Source organism: Polypterus senegalus, chromosome 8, assembly GCF_016835505.1.
Source record: "Polypterus senegalus isolate Bchr_013 chromosome 8, ASM1683550v1, whole genome shotgun sequence".
NCBI classification, from domain to species: domain Eukaryota; kingdom Metazoa; phylum Chordata; class Cladistia; order Polypteriformes; family Polypteridae; genus Polypterus; species Polypterus senegalus.
In genome coordinates, this window is record NC_053161.1 from 31,612,906 (window position 1) to 31,635,180 (window position 22,275).

The 22,275-nt window shown below is 34.9% G+C and overlaps 2 protein-coding genes across 2 annotated transcripts; one reads left to right on the forward strand and one right to left on the reverse strand.

The window, feature by feature from the left end:
- Positions 1–658: 658 nt before the first annotated feature.
- On the reverse strand, positions 659–8,978 carry LOC120533866 (THAP domain-containing protein 5-like). Its single transcript, XM_039760938.1, has 3 exons — positions 8,792–8,978; positions 3,187–3,397; positions 659–1,513 (listed from the first exon to the last, which is right to left on the reverse strand). The coding sequence occupies exons 1-3, from the start codon at positions 8,872–8,874 to the stop codon at positions 722–724; spliced, it is 1,086 nt and encodes a 361-aa protein (XP_039616872.1). The 5' UTR covers positions 8,875–8,978; the 3' UTR covers positions 659–721.
- An 83-nt stretch (positions 8,979–9,061) lies between these two features.
- dnajb9a (DnaJ heat shock protein family (Hsp40) member B9a) lies at positions 9,062–18,952 on the forward strand. Its single transcript, XM_039760939.1, has 3 exons — positions 9,062–9,167; positions 10,580–10,807; positions 17,331–18,952. Exons 2-3 carry the CDS (start codon positions 10,591–10,593, stop codon positions 17,777–17,779), a joined length of 666 nt encoding a protein of 221 aa, XP_039616873.1. The 5' UTR covers positions 9,062–9,167; positions 10,580–10,590; the 3' UTR covers positions 17,780–18,952.
- The last annotated feature ends 3,323 nt before the right edge of the window (positions 18,953–22,275 follow it).

Genomic DNA, 22,275 nt, shown 5'->3' on the forward strand with positions numbered 1-22,275 from the left:
GTTATGTGGAAGTGTACTTTCTAAAGGTTAATTACAGAAATTGAAAAAAATACATTAAAATATTTGCTTTCATGAAGTATGAATATCTTCATCTTTCAAAACGCATTGTAAGAAATATATAATCAAATTCTACACATAACTCACTTATACACCCACTTCACTGAATATCAGTAAAACTGAAATATGTTAGAGAAAACATTCTGTTGTACCAAATGGAAAGTTATACAGAGATCTGATATATAACACAACAATGCAATGCCGTATGAAGAACCTGTTCAAATTTTTACGGTTTAGTTTGGTTTGATTTAATTTAATACTATCACTCAGCTATGGGGGATTAAGGATAATGAGGGAAATGTACACACAAGCCAGAAGAGTGTGTTGAGCAGATGGAAAGAGCACATTGAGAGGTTGATGAGAGAGAGAGAGAAAGTTGGAGAATGGAGGAAGTGCAACAGATTAGCAAGGAGTAAGTAAGGGCAGCTATTAAGAGGACGAAGAATGAATGGGAAGGCTGGTGGTCTAGATGACATACCTGTGGAAACATGGATGTGTTTAGGAGAGATGGCAGTGGAGTTTTTAACCAGAAGTTTTCTTTTCTTCCCTGATTAAGACACACTAAACATGTAGGCACAATTATGAGACAAATGCAACAAAATATTTGTATAAATTAAGATGTGATTTGTTTTACACCATAGGAAATTATAAATAATACAAAACATTACACCACTGCAAATTCAAGCGTTGTAAAATAGTTTTCTAAAGCCTTTAACTTCTCCTCAGAAACAATGTTTTCTTGTTTTAAATGAGTTATAAGACTAGCAAGAGAATTTAGTTTGGCTAATGTCACTTCTTCTTTTTTTTCCAGCTGTGTTATCTTTGCATGAAGACTGGCAATTTTATTCCAAAGATGATCCCGATCAGTGTCCTGTCTGCAATACGAATGCTCAGAATGCAAGATGTAACTTGCATAACTGAATATTTTTGTTTCCATGTCCACAACTGTTTTTTTTAAGTCCTGTTCCTCATCTACAGGAATTATAATAAATGAATTATTATCTCTAACCAATTTATCCTGTTTAGCCTGAGTGCTATTTTTTTCAGAATTTTCACAAATAAACTGAGCTGTCACATTTAATAAATCATGCTCTTTAGCAGAATCTGATTCAGAGCTGAATTCCAGTGAAACAGACTTCAGCTGGTTACTTGGTTCTTCTGTCACAAACTCTGAAATGCATGGGTCCTGCATCTGAAGAAACATTTCTTGTTGTTTAAATAATTTTTCAAGGGTCATATTTTCCATTGTATTTTCTTCACTTTCTACAAGTGTTTTTTCATTTACTATACATTCTAAACTCGCTGTTACTTCTCTTCTATCTTCCAATTTTAGAAGTACTGATTTTTTCTTCAGGGGTGGAGAATGTTTGACGTACATATCTGCCTCTTTATGATCCATTTTCTTGCCTTTACGGAATGACTTTTTCTTTCTTGCATGACGATTTGACCATTCTTCCTGTGAATTAAGTTTAAAAGATTAAAAGATAAAGTAAGCACTTGTGACAACCCAGTATAATACTGAATAAAACACTTTTGCACAATGTAAGTTAATTAAATTCTGACACCAGCAATCACTTTTCTAGCCAAAGTCAAATAAATAAAATAGCAAAATGTGTTACAAAAACCATATTGCAAGAATTACTATAGGATATTCTATATTGACAACACAGGAATTGTCAATATGTAATCTAAAAAGAAAGGAATTGATGAGTATTTCTAATCTTCATATAAACTCCACTTTACCTAAAAATCTAAGATATTAAATCACACTTTTTATATATTAATCTTTAGGTCACTTGTCACTTTTATGTTTGTTATGAATGTCAGCTTAAAGGTAAATGACTTATGATTACTGTAAACTAAACCTTTAAACCATTCTTTACAGCAAAATGACAACTGGTTCTCTCTCGATAATGACAACAAAACATAATGATCACTTATCCCTTTTCTTCTTTTGAAATTTTAATGGGCTTAAAATTAGGAATTTTGAAAGCATTTTCAATGTGAGCATTGCTCTTTTTAGTTACCTTGTCCAACATGCAATTTTTTTAATCTAGATGTAGCATGATACACATTCTCCCTGACCTGTTATTTTGACACAGTGTGCTTTTAAAACAATAAAGCACAATTAAGCAACAACTGAAAAGGGGGCTACTAAAGATTCTAATTATTTTAGTCCAACAACGTATTTCTCAACCACCTGCTCCCATTCACAGTAAAGAGACATGAGACTCTGTGTTGTCGTGGCTTGGACAAGCATGGTTGCCTGTGGAACTTGCTCATCAACCGTTTATTAACGTGTCGTGACTTCAGAAGTGCATAAAAACATCGCCAAAGAAGCAAAGTAGTTCATCAAGGTAACAAACCAGTAGTCTTACAGTGGCCAAATCACGCACTGAATTGACGGTACATTTTTCCTTGCTGAACAGGTGACTTAAGTCAGAAACAAACAATAATTAAAAGTGACTGTAGTTAAGCATCTCAAAACAACATATCATGTACAAGGGCTGTGCAACTGCATGATAAGCGTTTTGTTATTTTATGTTTAAATTGTTGTAATAATTCTTTGCATTTATATAGCGCTTTTCTCACTACTGAAAGCGCTCAGCAATTACAGGTTAAGGGCCTTGCTCAAGGGACAAACAGAGCAGAGTCCCTTTTAGGCATTTAAGGGATTTGAACCGGCAACCTTCCAATTGCCTGTGCAGATCCCTAGCCTCAGAGCCACCACTCTGCCGTTGTACTATTAATACTCATCTGAAAATAGGAAGATATGTGATCATGAACATTCAAAAATATGTTTTCTATATTTTTTTCTCAAATTTAGCACTTTCAAGTCTGATTTATGAGTATACAAAAATAATCTGTTTCATTATCCTAAAACCTATAAAAGATACTACAGTACAGACTAATATAATATTTGTTGGATAATGAATGCATATTACTACTCAAAGTATATCGAAGATAACTTCATTGTTTTCAAAACTGAAAAAGACAGAAAAGACAAAAAACTTGGAAACATAAAACACTATGATTTTCTCAATAACAATGCATTCATTACCTGTAATCATGTATTAATTATGGTATAAAAAAGTTTAATTATATTTCTTAGAAACTGTATTTGATTACCTGCATTGCTTGAGTTTCATGATGGTCATGAGAGAAGGTGAATATTGTAGGAACAGCAGTATGTTTGAGATAACGTATACCCCAGCGGATGTCAAAACTGTCTGCTGTAAAATGATCACTACACAAATACTGATGTTTACTTGGCACCCAATTTTCTCGTTTCATGTTCATTACCCAATTCTTTAAGCGTTCTTTATCCTGAAGTGGAAACCTTGATATATATATATAAAAAAAAAATTGTTAAAAAATTCTTTGACTTGCATATATTCAATAATGATTATAATATTTACATATAAGCACTTATCACAACATATGGATTCAACATTTTTAAAAGAGGCACTGTGGCATAGTGTAGAACTTTCTCGAATGGGGCATGTTTGGTGTGAAATTTGTGCATTTTCTTAAAATATATAGAATAACAAAACTAAGCTACTGAGTATGCTTTGTGATTGAGAACTATCTATCCATCCATTTACCAACCCATTGAATCCGAACACAGGGTCACGGGGGTCTGCTGGAGCCAATCCCAGCCAACACAGGGTGCAAGGCAGGAGCCAATCCCTGCCAGGGCGCCAACCCACCGCAGGACAGACACATCCACATCCACACACCAAGCACACACGGGACAATTTAGAATCACCAGTCCACCTAACCTGCATGTCTTTGGACTGTGGGAGGAAACCGGAGTACCCGGAGGAAACCCACGCAGACACGGGGAGAACATGCAAGCTCCACGCAGGGAGGACCCGGGAAGCGAACCCGGGTCTCCTAACTGTGAGGCAGCAGCACTACCACTGCACCACAGTGCCGCCCGAGAACTATCTAGATAAGTGCCATATCCTTTCTTCTTTGTGTCGGACTCTGTTAGGTTATATTCTGTCTCCATGCAGATCTGTAGTGGATAAATTGGATCAGGAAAACTGATCTACTGCTTTGTATTTATTTTTATGATAAAATATACTAAAAACCTTCCTAGTCAAAAGGATATTAACAAATTAATAGAATAAATATCACAAAATGATGGCAAGAATGAACATTATGGTTAAGAAAAAAATAAAGACTGCAAAATGAATATACAAAAAAAATACAAAAATATTAACATTCATGAAAATCTGACAATGCACATAGTAAAATGCACATACATACTGTATATTTATTGCCATAACTGATGTTTTCTGCAGAAACTGAAATAACCTAAATTTGATTAAACAATAATATTTCATAGACTATTAAAATAAGAAATAATACAAAGTTCTAACTTCTAACAAAGAATTCTAAATAAATATAAGTCTTGTTTCCAATAGTTGTGAATACGCTCTTCCAAACAAAACTTCTAGCCTCCACCACCTTCTGTGAGGGCATCTGCCACAGCCTGAAAAACACTTTATTCCAGGGAAACATTTTATTTGTACAGGTATAGCCATCCTAACAAGTTATTTTTCATAAAAGTGAATAAAATCAGTAAATACTGATTAAAACACCACAGGCTTAATATAAAAGAAAAAAAAAAAAAACAGAGAGCAAAGATGTATTTCTTTAGAAGTACATACAGTATATACTAAACTTGCAGAATAAAATTAATAGCTAGTAAACCTTCAAACAATAAATCGTTATATATAAGTACTTGGTTTAAAAGGGAACAAACTATTTTAAATATCATAAATACAAAACATTTATTTAATATTTTAATTGAATGTTTTACACATCTACAAAAACAGAAATTTAAAACGTTCTATAAATCAAATGTGATGATTTGCTGCAGTTTACTAGCATACATAATTTACAATTTAACCAAACTGTCATTTATTGTAAAATTTTGAAAATTCTGTGGAATAAAGCGACTGTTTGCCATTTAACTACTAGCAATTCTCATCAATACTCTGGCAATCTTAATAAAATAGTTTCTTCCTGCATGTCCACAACTTTCTGGTAAGTTGCTCTAATTCACATACTAAGACCTTTTTTTATTGGTACTTACATTATCCTGAAATGCAAAAAAAAAGTTACAAAAGCAATCACAGATAAAAGTGTCAGCAAATAATATTTTAAATAACTAATGAAAAACAAACATGTTTCATGCAAACAAATCATTAAATCATGCATTATACATGAATTTAGGAATAATGTTGTAGTTGTGTGCTATTGCATTAGTACGTTTAAAACAGCATACAGTACCACTAGTAACATAAACATCTTCAATGGGTACATGGCAAATCTTAATAATGGCTAATCACTACAAAAGAAAAGATAAAAAAGAAGAGTTTAATTTATATATTCAGCCTCTGTTTTCTAAGGCCTTAAAGTATATTAGTGTACTTTTACTTTATATCTACATTGAAAAATAATCCTGGTATGCTGTTATGCATGACATCACCATGTTAATAAAATGTCTTTTCATTAAGTATAAAAAAAAATCATACAAAATAAAAACAAAAAGAAAATGACTAGAGCAATATATAGGGTGGCCCAGGTCTAATTATGCAATTTTCATTACGCTATAACTTGTTACATTTATTACATAGAAAAATCACCCGAAAAATCCCGGACCATCGAGAAGTGTGTGAACTGACGACATGAAGAATCGTCTCCGCCTAAATCAAAGTCATCCAGACGATCTGGATCTGCATAATTAGATCTGGACCACCCTGTACTTTGTTATAATGAAGGATTAAGTTAAAATGAAATCATTTTTTGATCTGCTATTTAACTTCTGAAAACAAATTTAAGAGTATACAGGGGTGGGCAAAAGTAGGTTTACAGTTGAATGTAAAACACAGAGTTTACTCTTGTATTATTATTGTATTATTATTTTTTCTCATTTGTCTGCTGCTTCTTTTTTTATTATTATTTCATATCCTCTTATAATTTATGTTTTACGTAATGATGGCTGTAATTTAACCAATGACACTGTGCCATTGTGTCAGTCTTTTGAGTTAATAAAGTTATTATTGTATTAACCATTACCTTCATGTCTTTTTCCAGACAAACAACTGTAAACCTACTTTTGCCCACACCTGTACAATATTATTAAGATTAGAAAATACGGAAAAATATTTTACTGGGAAAATGAAATTCTGCAATAACTGGTAAACACACTGGTTTTGTTTGAAACAGCTGTTCAGTCACTGCAATGGAAGGAAGCCTTAGTTTAATTCTTTGAAACATTACAAGTTGTAGCTGAACAACTAGCATATAGCTTCTATACAGCATGCAGGACTTCACAGAGGTGACTAAAAGATGGTGTTGAGGAGATTTTGATTCTGTGGATTAAACCGAAGTGCAAATCAATGTGGCACAATGCCTAGTATCACTGTGGAGATGTGAAGACATCCTAACCATATGTTTGTGTGTGGGATTTCCTTGGGGACTTCAGTTTCTCTTCATCTTCCAAAGTAAAGTTTAGTGACTCTAAATTGGTATGAGCAATTGACATGTGTGAGACCTACGATATGCTGGAGATGCAGCCAAACTTGACTCCTGTTTGTATGTAACATGATTCCAGCTCTCTGCAACCCTACAAAGAAAATGCAGGTTGCAAAATTTGAAAAGCGAAATAGTGTGTGTCAAACACCTTTACTTGCTCTTTATTCTGAATTGTGCTACACTAAATAGTACATGAACAAGAAAGAAAGAGAACTTCATGCAGAGAAGACTCTGTGTAGAATTATATTATCTGAATATTGTGCAATTTGATACCCCAATTACAAAAGAAATAAAACATTCATGGCTGAGTGGTGTATGCTCATGAACTCACCAGACTCAAAGTTTCTACTTTACAAGCAGCCAGTACACAAATATCATTTGGAATATTTTCTGTTTATGGCCAAAAGAAAGAAAAAATATTGAAAGGTGGTCAAATGCATGTGTACACTGTGCCAAAAATATGCTACCTTGTTATGGAAAAGTTTACAACTCTATGTGCCCTTTCCATAAATTCTAGCAGTAGTGGATGATTTAATGGCAGATGTAGACTTAGAAACAAGAAACAAGTTGCATAGTCATTTTCCACTGAACCTTTCTGACTAACGTCAAAAAATTACGAGTGTTGTGCAAAATTGTCATCCAAAAATATTACACTGTGTAAAAATGCAAAAGATCATCAGCAGTGCTGCAGTTAATGCTATAATACATATAATAAATTTCACAAAAGTAAGATTTTTTTTTCCTCCAAAAGCTCTCCATCTGTAACAATGGACAACAAACATGGTCTAGCAGCTTTGTTAGGTTTTTGGTTGCAAGATTATTGGTTGCCCGAGTGTTTCTCCTAGTATGGGAGTAGGTGTATTGTGTGAAAACACCTAACTCTGTCCAGCATCCATGTCTGTAGAGTAACTTGGACATTTTAAACCTCAAAAGGTTAAAAAAAACAGTGTTTAACTAGTCAACTTAACTTAATTGTGTGCTCCAGTTGTTTAAAAACACCACATAAACAACAATCCAAATAACTCTGTACACTGGACATAATTCCTTTCTGTACTGAAATACTATTTAAAAAAAAGTAAACCAAAGAAATATTTTTAAACAAATAAGGCTACAAGGATACAAGAAAACAGCAACCCACTGAAGCCATGTAACAAAATAAATTTTAAAATATTTGATATGTCTTGCAATATATGTGCCATTAGCATTCATCCTAAGGCTTTTCTCTGTATCCTGGATTGTCTCAGACTCACTTGCCCAACACAAGTGCAAAGACTGAACTGACGCAAAGCTAAGCTAAACTGACCAATCAAATTGCTTGGAGGGCCTAGACACAGACACAAACTGTAGCATTTTACTATACAGTAGATAGATGGCACAGCATAAATAACTATTTAATAAACACAAGTATTATACATTCCTGACAGCTGAGTTGGGGCACTGCCCTATTAAAAATAAAAAATAATCGTGAATAGAAGTATGGTTTACTGCATATTGCTTAAAAAATATTATTTTTTTACTGTCAATAAAGACTACATTTCATATATTCTCCTGTAATCAGGTCAATGGAAAAAAAACATACTGGGATGCAATGGCCATTAAAATTTTTAAGAATCTACTACACTTGACAGAAAAAAAGTCCCATTAAAATATCAGGATGCGGGGAAAATATGAACAAAATTATGTAATTTGCATACTTTTCCAATTTTGCATATATTATACATATACGTACGTACATACATACAGTACATATATATATATATATATATATATATATATATATACACACACACACAGGCAAGTCAGAGGAATTAAATAATACATGCAAAGAATGAAACATACAGTTATCGACATAAAACACATGCTCACTGTATTGATTTTATTAACCAAATCTCCTGAGTAACACAAAATTATAATTCATATAACTCAAGAATTAAAAACAACTTTGAATGATGTATTTAACATAGCACGTTATATAAATACGTTGAATAAAGTTTACAAAAGCAAAAGCTTAATATAACAGTGATTTAATAATCTATTGTATAATTTTTTTTAAAAGATGGGGCTACTGTAAGTACAAACATAAAAGAAATGGAACAAGACACTACTTATATTTAAGGTGCACCACGATATTATCCTGTTAGTGCTCACGTTGTTCAGAGTAAAATATCAAATTAAAACTTACGGATAGAAACTAATTTTCCTATTATCTTTCGAAGAAACACCTCCACGATTCTGACAACAATCAGCAGCACAATATCGAGGCATTTTTGATAACCCTGCAAAATACAGTAATACATTATAGACCTAATCAATTGGCTCTCCAGCTTCCTGTACGTAGAATTATTATTTCCGGGTTGCACATCACATAGTGTTGGCGCCTCCGAAAGTGGAGTGTTCCACGTGCGCTAGCTTTTTTGATCACGTGGTTAGAAAGTGAGCCAATGAGGTAACGCTTCGTGTTGTTTCGGTTCTGGAATGTTTTGTCTCAAAGTTGAATGTCAGTGGGAGTGCTGCGTCACTGAAAGCTCGATAGCCGAGGCGGTAGTGGTGTTGCTCAGGTTAGTGTGCTTTTAGTTTTATTTTTTCATTAATTAAATAATGAGAAGTGGTTTTGTTTGAGCAACAGTGTGCATTTTGCTTTATAGAGCCGGTGGTTGTTTTCTGAACCTTTTATTTCTGAAGTAAGCAGTTTTTTGGAAACTGAAATTGAATCAAATTTTTCAGTTATGCTTGTGCGTAATAAAAAGCATCCATTTTTATTGTATGTTGTGTTTATCCTCTGGATTTAAATAGTGTGTTATGTTTTAAATTCATGTTCAAATATGTGATGCGAGACTTATTTGGATTTCCTCTTCTTAAACGCCCATCCTAGTTATTTTAAAATATAGAGTGGCGAGTTGATGTTGTTTTTTTAAATATTACACATTACGTGAGTGAATTTTTATTTTTAAATATGGTCCTAATTACGAATTTCACTACATTGTGTATATTTAGCTCCCTTTCTGATTGCTGCCGAATTTACCCCGTTATTTTTATTCTGATTGGGGCTTGTCTTGCAGTTGACATTTCTTGGGATCATTATACATCTCATGACGTGCACAATAAGTGCATCGCATTTACTACTACGTATCTGCATTCCATAAAGCAGATACCTTAACACAGATCGCTGGTTAAAGTCGGAAGTTAATGAGAGTTGAATATCTCGTGTCCAAGTTGTGCACATTTTAGTAATTTTAACGTCGGCTGCGACTAAAATTAAATGTTACAGGTTGGTTAATTTTCACGGATAAAATATTGTGATGATTGGTATGCTGTGTAATATTTTTCAGAAGGTAATATAGGTGTCAGGATTTTTTTCAGCTGTTATGAAAAAAATACGTACGATATGACGTAATTGTAATTTCAAATTCTACAGTTTTTTTGTAAATCCACAAACAGATGTGGTATGGTAATTTCCAAATTGTAGTAATATTTTAATTCAATGTTAAAGTGACATTTTCATTTGGGGGAGTTGAACACCTATTATTTTGACCTTTCTTTTTTATCACCGATTTTGTCAGTTTACTATATTGTCAAACCCAATACAGGTGAGGGTTATTCAGTTTATTTTATCATTGTATGTCTCCAGCCTAAAAGAAAGCGCAGAATGCTACTGTTCTTCTGAAACGAACAGTTTAAGGTGATTCTTCAGCACTAATCTTGCACTATTTGTGTTTTCAAATTTTATGTAATTCTCTTTTAAAAATTACAGTGAATTTCTAGTGCATATTATGAAGGGTTAACTTTGAAGTAGTTTGCCTTGGACTGTCCTTGGAAGTTGCTATGGCTATAGTTGGTGTGTAACTCGCATGCAAATTCAAAGATACAATGAAATAAAAAAAAACTTTTTAAAGTTGTCTAAAAGATTTTTTTTGTGTACCTATTTGTATTTTGTTTTATAATTATGAAAATACACTTTTTTTGTTTTCAGAGTCAATAATTATGGCAACTGCACAGTCTGTGTTCATGTTTGCAGTATGTGTTTTATTGATTTCGGAGCTGATATTGGCTAAGAAGGACTATTATGAAATTCTGGGTGTACCAAAAAATGCATCTGAGCGTCAGATTAAGAAGGCCTTTCATAAACTTGCAATGAAGTATCACCCTGACAAAAATAAGAGTCCTGATGCAGAAGCCAAGTTCCGGGAAATTGCAGAAGGTATGTGAAATCTATTTTGAAATCTAACAAATTTTTTAATAGTGTTTCCTCAACCACATTTTTAAAATGTATGTTAGTATAATTGAATAGAACATCTGCTTCTGGCACCTTAGCATATTTGGTTTGGACAGGTATGTGTAGGATTTTGTTAATTTAATCATGTGTAGTTAGAGAGGTTGTGTGTGTGTGTGTGTGTGTGTGTGTGTGTGTGTGTGTGCGCGCGTGCACGTGCACATCAGTGGTACTGTGGCCTGGCTATGCACTGAGGTCTGAAAGTAGTTATAAAATACCTCAATTTTTATTTGAATGATTCAGGAAAGCTTGTAATGTACTCCTCAATTGGCAACAAAGCTCAACCTAAACATTTGCATTATTGAATACCTCAACATTTATTATTTTTTTTTAAGGGTCCATAGCTGATTGGAAATTTATAGATTTTTTCCATAAAAAGCAAAGAAGAGCTAAGTTTTAAGTGATGCAGTCTGCTGTATCTTTTAATGGCACCTGCTGAATGGTGTTACAGCGTTTCTTTTGGAAATGTGGTTTTAGAGTTTTAATTTTTCTGCTCGGGCATAAATCACTGCATGTTAGATGATTTGAACTTCAAGTTAGTGTTTGAATTCTGTGCCACTTAAGCTACATGTATGTTACACAATTTCTAGTTGAAAGGAATGTAAAAGTTAACAACTACACTTGATGAAACTTGTCTCCCTGAGTTTGTCTGATTATATTTACTAGTATTTCCAAAGGATAAATTACACAGTTCCATGACAACCTTTCAGGACATTTTCAAATTTCCAAAGTGTCATGAGTGTGGTGCCTCCCAATTATTTCATGGCATGACAAACAGGAGATGTTAGACAGGTGTAGAACACTTCTGAACACGTCTAGAACACCTCTGGATAACATAATAATAATAATGTTTTTGGTATTTGTTAGATTTTTAACGGACTTCGCTTTATTCTGTTAACACTAGAATTACCAGAGCCTAATAATAATAATTCATTACATTTATATAGCGCTTTTCTTAGTACTCAAAGCGCTATCCACACAGGGAGGAACCAGGAAGCGAACCCACAATCTTCCACAGTTTCCTTACTGCAAAGCAGCAGCACTACCACTGCACCACCTGTGAGGTTAGGAAAAAATGTGTAAATCCGGCCCACCTTAAATCCTTTTTCATCTCTCCATCAGCGTCTTTCGTCTTGTAAATGTGTTGATAAGCAGCAAGCAGCCTCGTATCCCATCCTCCCCGCTGCAGATCATTTTGCAAAGAAGTTTCTCAGTGCTCAGTGTTTATCTGCGAGTGAAGTGCTGGAGCTTTATAGGGTTAAAAAGTACATCGTCATTTGAAATACAGTAATCCCTCCTCGATCTCGGGGGTTGCGTTCCAGATGCGATAGGTGAAAATCTGCGAAGTAGAAACCATATGTTTGTATAGTTATTTTTATATATTTTAAGCCCTTATAAACTTTTCCACCCTGTTAACATTATTAGAGCCCTCTAGACATGAAATAACACCCTTTAGTCAAACATTTAAACTGTGCTCCATTACAAGACAGAGATGACAGTTCTTTCTCACAATTAAAAGAATGCAAACATATCTTCAAAGGAGCGCCGTCAGGAGCAGAGAATGTCAGAGAGAGCGCTCGCTAAGAAAAGCAAACAATCAAAAATCAATATGTGCTTTTAAGTATACAGAAGCACCACGATAAAGCGGCATGGAGCATCCGTGTCCTCTGTGCAAACAGCCCCTCTGCTCACACCCCCTCCGTCAGGCAGAGAGAGTGAGAAAAATAGAGAGAAGCAAACAAGCACCGCGCGGGAAGCATATCTTATATCATTGAGGAGTTTTAGTTAATATGTAATACATGCTCTGATTGGGTAGCTTCTAAGCCAACCGCCAATAGCGTCCCTTGTATGAAATCAACTGGGCAAACAAACTGAGGAAGCATGTACTTTAAATTAAAAGACCCATTGTCCAGAAATCCATGAACCAGCGAAAAATCCGTGATATATATTTAGATATGCTTACATTTAAAATCCGCGATAGAGTGAAGCCGCGAAAGTCAAAGCGCGATATAGCGAGGGATTACTGTACATATATTTCATGTGTTCCGTGTCAACAACAATCTCCATGTAAAAATGTTGTTAACACAGAAATGTTTTTCTTGTTTTAGTAATAATTGACAAAATGTAGACATGAAATGTATAATGTGTGATGCCTGAAATACAAATATGAAATAAACACTTTCACAAAAGGTACAAGTATAACAAAACAAGTGCACTTTTATTCAAGAATTTCACCGAAAAAAAAAAGAAAGCAGGTTATGGTAGGCGGTTGATACGATGGCTTGCATGGTGCAATTCTAAGAACTGCTGCCTTCCAATTAAGAGGTTGTGGTTTCGATATCAGCTGCTACCCAAATGTACCATTTTGAGTAGTGAGCTGCCCTTATTGTTAATATACAATAAAAATATACATTTGATGTGCAACTTTAAATTTATAGTACTTGTCAAAGTTAGCGTTTTTTTTTTTCCCCCAGTTTTTATTCTCTCACTCACGTTCAAGCTCACACAGACACCACCACTGCAACAAAAATCTGGCGCAGTTTTCAGATGAAGACGTGGTGTAACAAACAAACTTGTTTTGTTATACCCCCTCGACACTGAGACTGGGAAAACTGTGGATGTGAGTGGTATGCGTGACTGAGAATGACTGGAAAACGTTGTTGCACTAATGCAACATTATTTTCATTGGCATACCTTCATGCGGTTGTAGTCAGTGACCGCGTTTTTGTTTTTGTTTTTTTTTTCCCCGATCTCTTGGTCAGTGTCCACGTCCTGCATGCTGATGTTTCTTTTGAACTCCAGGAGATGCAGAGGACAGAGTAGTACAGAGAGGTCAGTTCCGCGCTATATGCAATCATCAGATTCAAATGTTAACAGTTCCCACACACACCCAAGGACCGTCCTTTTTACATTTACGACATGTGTATAAGGTGTGAAGCCTTAAGTCCAAATATCAAATAAACACTTTCACAAAAGGTACATGTATAATGAAACAAGTGCGCTTTTATTGAAGAATATAACCAAAGAAAAAAAGAAAGCAGGTTATGGTAGGCTGTTGATACGACAGCTTGTGTATTACAATGCTAAGAACTGCTGCATACCAATCAAGAGCTTCTGGGTTCGATGCTGGCAGTTTCTCAAGTTTACCGTTTTGAGTAGAGAGCTGCTCATATTGTTGTTATTAAACAATAAAAACATACATTTGATTTGCATCTGTAATAGCCGCACTACTAACATCCACAGTTATTCCCAGTCAAGTACACGTCTATCTGAAAACAGCATCAGATTGGGGGTTTAGGGAGGTGTTGTGGGAGCGTGAACGTGAGTGAGAGAATAAAACTGAAAAAAAAACGCTAACTTTGACAAGCACTATAAATTTACAGTGGCTGTTACAGACGCAAATCAAATGTATATTTTTATTGTATAATATTAACAATAAGAGCAGCTGTCTAGTCAAAACGGGAAACTTGAGAAGCTGCCAGCATCAAACCCAGAAGCTCTTGATTGGGATTCAACAATTCTTAGCATTGCACCATCCGAGCTGTTATATTAGCCGCCTGCCGTGACCTGCTTTCTTTTTTCTTTGGTTATATTGGTCAGAATTAGAATTCATGAAGCCAACAAAAAAGCTTGTAATCCCTGCCCACCTCTCCATCAGCGCCTTTTTGTTTTGTAACTGTTTCAATCAGCACAAGCAGCCTGCTTTCCCATCTCAGACCCAACCCTCAGACCCCACCTTGACAGAGCTCGATTAGGGCAAGAATTTCTCCCAGCTCAAGCCAAGGCTCCTTATCTGCGTATGAGGTGCCTGGAGTTGTATAGGGTAAATAATATAGTATATTGTTATTTGGAATACATGCATTTCATGCTTGTTCCTTGTCTACAAAGATCTGGGTAAGTGTAGCGTGATAGGAAAAGTGAGGCCAGAAATGCTGAATACAAGCCTAAAGCAGAATCTTTTTCATGTTATATTAATAATTACGGGGAGTGTATAATGTGTGAAGACTCCAAATATCAAATTAACACGTGCAGTTTTATTCAAGAATATAACCAAAGAAAAAAATAAAAAGCATTTGATTTAAATGTTGCTGTCAATGAGTTAAAAACCCAAGCTCAAATGTCAATCGACAGGGAGTTTAAATGTGTTCTTGAATAGTGCAGAGAAGAACCCCACTGCCTTATAACCCAAAGGTCCCGGATTCGAGACTGGGCGCTCTGCGTTTTGAGGAGCGAGCTGCTATTATCATTTATTATTATTATTATTATTATATAATAAAAACATACATTTATTTTGACCTTGTAACACCCGGTGTTAATTTTGGCTACCTGTAAAAGTTGGCGTTTGTTTTTTTATTATTGAGTTGACGTTCACGTGGTACAACAAACTTGCCTCTCCCTTTCTGAGTTGATGGCGTTTATCTGCATTCTTTTCACAAGAGCAGCAACGACCATAGTTGGTGCAGTGGCTGATACCTGCTCAGAACAATTTGTTGTACCGGCAATCAAAGATACAATATCCTGTGACTACTATCAGAGTGGACAAAGGCAGGAGTGTAACAACAGACAGCTTCTTCACAGCGATTCACTGGTTAATATAGACTGCTGCACTGCAGTGCAACTCTGCTTGGCATCATAAAGTAAAATGGGACTTCCACCTGCAGCTGTAGTCACTTTAGTACGCGAGCAGTTGACCACGCTAGTGTTTAGATCTGGCAGTCATGTTGATGGTATATGCACCTATAAAGAAGGTTTTGAATGCAGTCTGTAACACCCAGTGTAAAGTTTTGCTACCCGTAAAAGACATCGTTAAAGGAATATAAACGGACACACACACGCTGGTGAATCGTGTCTTCTGGGTATTGTTGTCACTTGAATTTTTGTTATTCAGTTTCATTCTTGAATAAAAGCACACTTGTTTCATTATATCTTTGCAAAAGTTTTTATATTCCAGTAACCACTTGATTGATTACCAAATTTTCTCTGCCTCGCTTGCACATGCGCGTCCACACATTCATACATAAAAACACCACTTTTTGAAAACGCTATGCTATGGAGTACAGGCAAGATCCTTTGGACATGTTCAAATGACAACTCGTGTTCAAATGGCATAGCATTTTCAGATAGTGAAAATTTGTCCCTTTAAAAAAATTTATTAGCATGATTGTAACCGTTAGCAGTGATTTTACGAAAATGTAGTTAACCCTTTTTAAATTATTTTAGTCTCATTGTATTCATTTTTGTATAAATAATACATCAGGGTTTGATAGAAATAATTTGAGTTTAAGTTTACAATATGTGTATTTTAGTACAGGAAAATGAAAGGGTAAAAATGAACATGCTAGCAAGACATATATATGCAGTCTTGCTACGACACAGTGGTAATAGCTGAATGCTAAATGATGGGTGGGTTTGTGATTTGTTGTGGTGTGTGGCTTTGAAATTGAAAATCTCAAATCATGCCTCATACAATATAAAAATAGCAATGACTCAAATAATAATCCATTTTAAAAGCTGCATTTTAGGTGGAGCAAAGCCTAAATAAATAAACGTATCATCTAAAATGTTTTGGGAAAGGATTAATGTATTCTTAAATTATTGAAGCTATCCATCCATTACTCCAGTTTCCTAATTCTGCTTATCGGTTTGGATTTAAAGGGAGCCTTAGCCTTTTGTTTTGCATCGACTATTTTTATTTGGACGACCCATTTCCTATTAAAATGTAAATTCTCAGAGTTATCTCATATAAATTGTGAAATATTCCCGGTGGTGAAGCCTTTGCTACTTTGCTTCCATAAGTTATACATGTTATTTCTTTAAATGTCTGAAAGATTAGATTGATAGGTTTCTACAGCCATAGAAAAATATAGGGATGGTGAGTGAAAGGATTTTATTTGTACTGTATTCACTGACATATTGTGATCTTAAATAGAATTAAATGGTTTAGAAAATGGGTGATTTGTACTGTAATAATGGTGAAATGTAGTATTCTCTTCACAAGCAACATGACCAAAATTCCATGGAATTTTTTCACATGGGATTGCTTTTTAAGAATATACTGTTTTTCTTAACGGTTTAGATACAAGGCATCATGTAATAATACAAATTTTCAGCTGACTTGTAATCCTTTAACATAGTTTTAAGGTTTGCTTGTGTTGGATAATATCTGTAGATAAGATGAATTTACTGTTTTTGCAATGGTGTTTGCAAACTTTGTACAAACTCCAGCTGTCATTTTGAATTCATTCAATTTTGACTTCTATTGCTCATAGTAAATCACCTTTTCTGTTAGGATTATTTGTACAGTATAGTTGTTCCTTTTTATTAATGGGAGTAAAAAGATGTAAAGCATTTTGAGATGCAGAAATAATGACTAAATTTTCATACATTTTAGTAATCTTATCTTGAATCTTGAATTGGTATTTTATGTTTATATTTATCTGTTTATTTTTAGCATATGAAACACTTTCTGATGAGAAAAGAAGAAAAGAGTATGATCAGTTTGGACACCAGTCTTTTTCAAGTACAGAAGGTGGAAAAGGACCAAATTTTCATCAACCATTCACTTTTAATTTTGATGATTTATTTAAAGATTTTGATATGTTTGGACAGAATCAAGAATCCCAACAAAAAAGGCACTTTGAAAACCACTTTAGGGCCCACCAGGAAGCACAAAACCGTCACAAACAGCATTTTCAGGAATTTTCTTTTGGTGCTGGAATGTTTGATAATATGTTTGAAGATATTGAAAAAATGTTTACATTTAGTAGATTTGGTGATAACCATAAGCACACAGTGCGGACTGAAAACAAATTCCAAGGATCTGCAAAACAGCATTGCAGAACTGTCACACAGCGAAGAGGAAATATGGTCACTACCTATACAGACTGTTCAGGATCATAGAGTTTGAAATATTTTTTGTTTGTTTGATTAAACTCAAATTGTATTCTGCTAACTTAAAAACTATCTAATTTAACATGGCAGACTAAACTTTAGTTTTGTAAATGAAATATTGTACTTTTAACCTCATGAAATTGACGTTATAGAATTTTTTCAGGTAGCATGGTGCTCTTTATGTACAGTTGCAATAAAATTAAATGTCTTTGTTGCTGGCAAATATTTTTGAGGCATTTACAACTGTAAAATGGTGTATATTTTATGTTTGCTAGAAGGAAAATTCCACAAAAGGTAGATGTCTGCAACAAATATTTGTATCTAGTGGATTTAGGAGGGATTTTTAAGAAATGAGCTGTATTAAGTTTGTCTTACTGAGCTAGTGACCTTTTATATACCTTATATTTACTCCATACCTGTGCTTAGGGCATTGTCATGGACAGCATGGGTAAAGGTGTTTCTACATAGTTTATCGTTTGCATTGAATGCACATCAGTATTGGTAAAAGAATTTAGCAGTGTTTTGTGTACTTTTATAGTTTATTTTGGTGTGTATGGTAAGCGTAGTAATGCAGATTTATTAATGGAACTGTTTCTACAGTAGTAAAGTGAACTTAATACAGTACTAATATGTATTTAAAGAATCATTCAAATACCAGGACATTTAATAGAACAGAAAAGCCCTCCTTATATAGAATAGCAATATTAATTTCTTGCCATACAAGAGCTTCTGAAAGAACTAATTCCAAAATTATTTCAGTAATTTGCAACAACTTTTGGTACTTGTTTCCTCAGGAAAGATTTGAAATGTTTATCCATAATTTTTTCCCTTCCTCTCAGAAGTGTCTAGTTTTATGCAACTTTTTTTTTTTCTTTAAGCCTTCCTGCTGCTCCTTTCTGTTTTGTGTATTAGAAAAGCTGTTACCTCATCTATTTCTGTGATTTGCAAGATTATTATGTGCAATATGTACAGCATTTTTTCTTAACATCCGTATAATTTATGTAGTAACTTTGGTTACTATGGGTTTATCAGTTATGTGCAATGTATCCACAGGTAAATAAGGCTGTCTTGCACTTTCTTAATGGCACTTGTATTAATCCTATGGATATTGTGTCTGTTTTGCTCACTCAGACACTTCTTTTGAGTGAAAGTGTGTGAAAATAAAATACCTAATCAAGTCTTTTTGTGTGAGTGTGTGCATATTTTTTAAAACCACTGGTCTGTTTGAATTATACATTTTTAGTAAAAAGCAGTATTTGCATATTTGTTCAGGAGACAATCCTACAAAGTGTGTGAAACTGTTGCCAGTTGCTTTGGTGCATGCCAGATTAATGTAGTTAAATTCCAGAATATCTTAATTTCTGTTCTTCATGTGGTATGTTCTAGTTTAGCAGGTGTTCACATTTAATTGTTTGCTTTATTTGCCTGTATAGTTGTTTTAGATCATGGCTGCAAGGATTAAGCATGACAGTCCTTTCATGTCACCAGTAGGGAGAAACCAGTTATGTTAGTTTGGGAACAGTCAGCCAGTTTTTACAGTGCTCTATTAATTGTTCACAATACAAGTAGGACAGTGGTAGACATTTGTCAAATTTTCATATAAATTTTTAATGACGTTCAACACACCAGGGGCCTCATGTATAAACGGTGCCTACGCACAGAAATGTTGCGTAAGAACTTTTCCACGTTCAAATCGCGATGTATAAAACCTACACTTGGCGTAAAGCCACGCACTTTTCCACGGTACCTCATGCCTTGTCGTACGCAAGTTCTCCACTCGGTTTTGCAAACGGGCGGCACCCAGCGTCAAAGCAATGGTACTGTTCTTGTGTGATTACTCATTATTTTCATGACGCGGCTTTATAAATACACAGAAACTAACCGCATATTGTTTATTAGTGTAATGCATCTGATTGTAATTAACTCGTAACAATATAATGGTCCAGGGAACAGCCATAGTATTCCAAATACCACAACTGCTTTAGCGTTGTTACTCTTACTTCTTCTTCTTCTTCTTCTTTCAGCTCCTCCCGTTAGGAGTTGCCACAACGGATCATCTTTTTCCTTATTACTCTCAATGCTCGACTCGGAGTATTTATATCACTGTATCTGAGTGTGAATCACAGCAGCAGCTGATCGGAAAGAGAATTATCGGTATACAGCTTTAAGGACACGCTGTCTCAGCCACTACAAAATGTTTTAAAGCCTTTCCTGTACGGACCTCGCGGTTCAGAAACAGTTTAATCCCAAGAACTTTAAATGCACTCAATCAATTGCTCCTTGTAGAACGGTTAGGACTTATAAGTACAATCACCCCACTGTAAACTTGCACTACAGTTATAATATCTCACAACCTGGGCCACTTTATAAAGCGTATTTACATATGATGACGATATCATTTTTAAGGTGAAATGCAGCAAAATATGTTTGTTAAATTATACACATAAAACTTTAACTTCATTTAAATAATCTATATTCTTTACTGGGAGTGTCGTGAAGGATAGAATAATTAAACATGTACTACGAAGATATTTCAATGTTCTTTAAACGTTTTGAAGAATCGGCGCTAAGCTTACAGATGGCTTAACGTCTATTACAGAGCTGATTGTGTGGCGATCGGTTACTTGGGGAAAGAAAAGCAAGGACTCTTGGGGCGGCCACGCCAATATATATTGAATATAAAACAGAAAGCGAAAATAACAACACAGCTAAAAACGCAGCGACAAATTTCGACAAAAGATAAATGCTTGTCATGAGCACGAGGCTCATGAAACACATGTTTAATAATGTGCTTTAGCTCCTATCATCATGAAAATGACATCACGTATACATCTCAGTATTTTAGTTATTCAGAGAGCTGTAATATCACAAATGTAATGGACTCTGTGTCCAGTTGGAGGAAGAGAGCCAGTTTAAGAAGCAAGTAGTGATTCACACACATAGATCACATACGAGTAGAAGATCAAATCCAAAACAAAGCATTTAACGTGCTACTTTAATTACGATGTAATTTTGAGAAACTGGTTAATTAAACGATTTTAAGATGAAGTTTATAATGTTCTACTAAATGACAAAATAAACTACGTGATTAAAGTGGAAAATTCGAGATTAAAGTTGACATTTCGTGCTTTTTCCCTACCGTGTGCCTTTTTTCTCTGTACCCTAATAAGCTTTCATATGACACTCAGACAGTGGGCTTACAACTCTTCTTTTCATGGCAACTTTGATATGTGACTTCTTTTTTATTTCCGGCACTGTGCAATTTTGTGAATGTGAGCTTTCAAGTTTCTCCAACACGCTATGTCACTCGATCAACTTCATTTTGTTGATTATACCACGGTTTATTTGAACAAATAGTATGTTTTTCCTTTGCCTCCACTTGGTATTCGCTGAAATTCTTATATTTTCCCTGTGCTTTTCCCATTGTCTTTTCACAGAAGGCTGCGCTTAAGGGCGATTTATATTGATTTGCATATTCAAATAGGCGTAATTCTGGGAGGATTTGGGGCGTTACATAAGGCGCGTGCACGAGCGTTAGTTTTCACGCTGATCGGGATTTATGTAGCGGAAGAACGTGGAAGTTAGATGCGCACAGATTCCTGCATCTGGATTTTTCTGTGCGTAAGCACATTTCGGCTTCTGTGCTTACGCCATGTTATAGTGCGAGTTCTACGCACGGCATTATACATGAGGCCCCAGGAAATCAGTCTTTGAGATGCACGTGTTGTGGTGGGGAGTGGCCATTTCATTGCCTTGTGACCCAATATGGCATGTGGTTTTAATAGTACATGCAACTGTAGAGATGAAAAAAGACAATGAAGAATGCACAGCGGGTTTTTAATCACATACATATAATCACATGTATTTTATGTTGCTACCCAAATCTGAATTGCTGTCTCCCCTCACTCTCCTCCAGACAACTATACTAAAAAAAATAGAAACTTGCCTGAAATTGCATGGTAGTGTTTTCACAGAGCTTAAAATACAAATTACATTGCCAACATCACTTTGATGTGTGAAAAGGAGCAAAGGTTAGGTGGTACATTGTCCTTGGAGTGAACTGCATGTGACCAAAAAAAAAAATTCTGTTCACTTGCAATTATTCCACTCTTTGTTAACTTGGATGAGCTGATGAAACCTGGTACTTCGCCACAAATTACTGTAGGTGATAAGAGTAAAACTACGTTGAAATGCTGATATGTGTGTTGAATCACACATGCTCGGTTTTACAGCAGATGCAAGTACAACCAAAGAACACTGTCTTTTTGCATACATCACTGAATATGCTGTCTGTGTACTGCAATGTTTTCATATATTTTAGAATAAAGTACACAGCATCAATTTGATGTGTGCTGTGCTCTTTACAAAACTGCTCTCTTACATGCAACTTGTTCCATCCACAGCCTTGTGTTCTTTCCCATGTGAACTGCATATACTAGCAGTTTTGCAGTTGTAAGACAGTTGTTTTACTTTGATGATATGTGTATTGTTTGCATTCCAAGTTG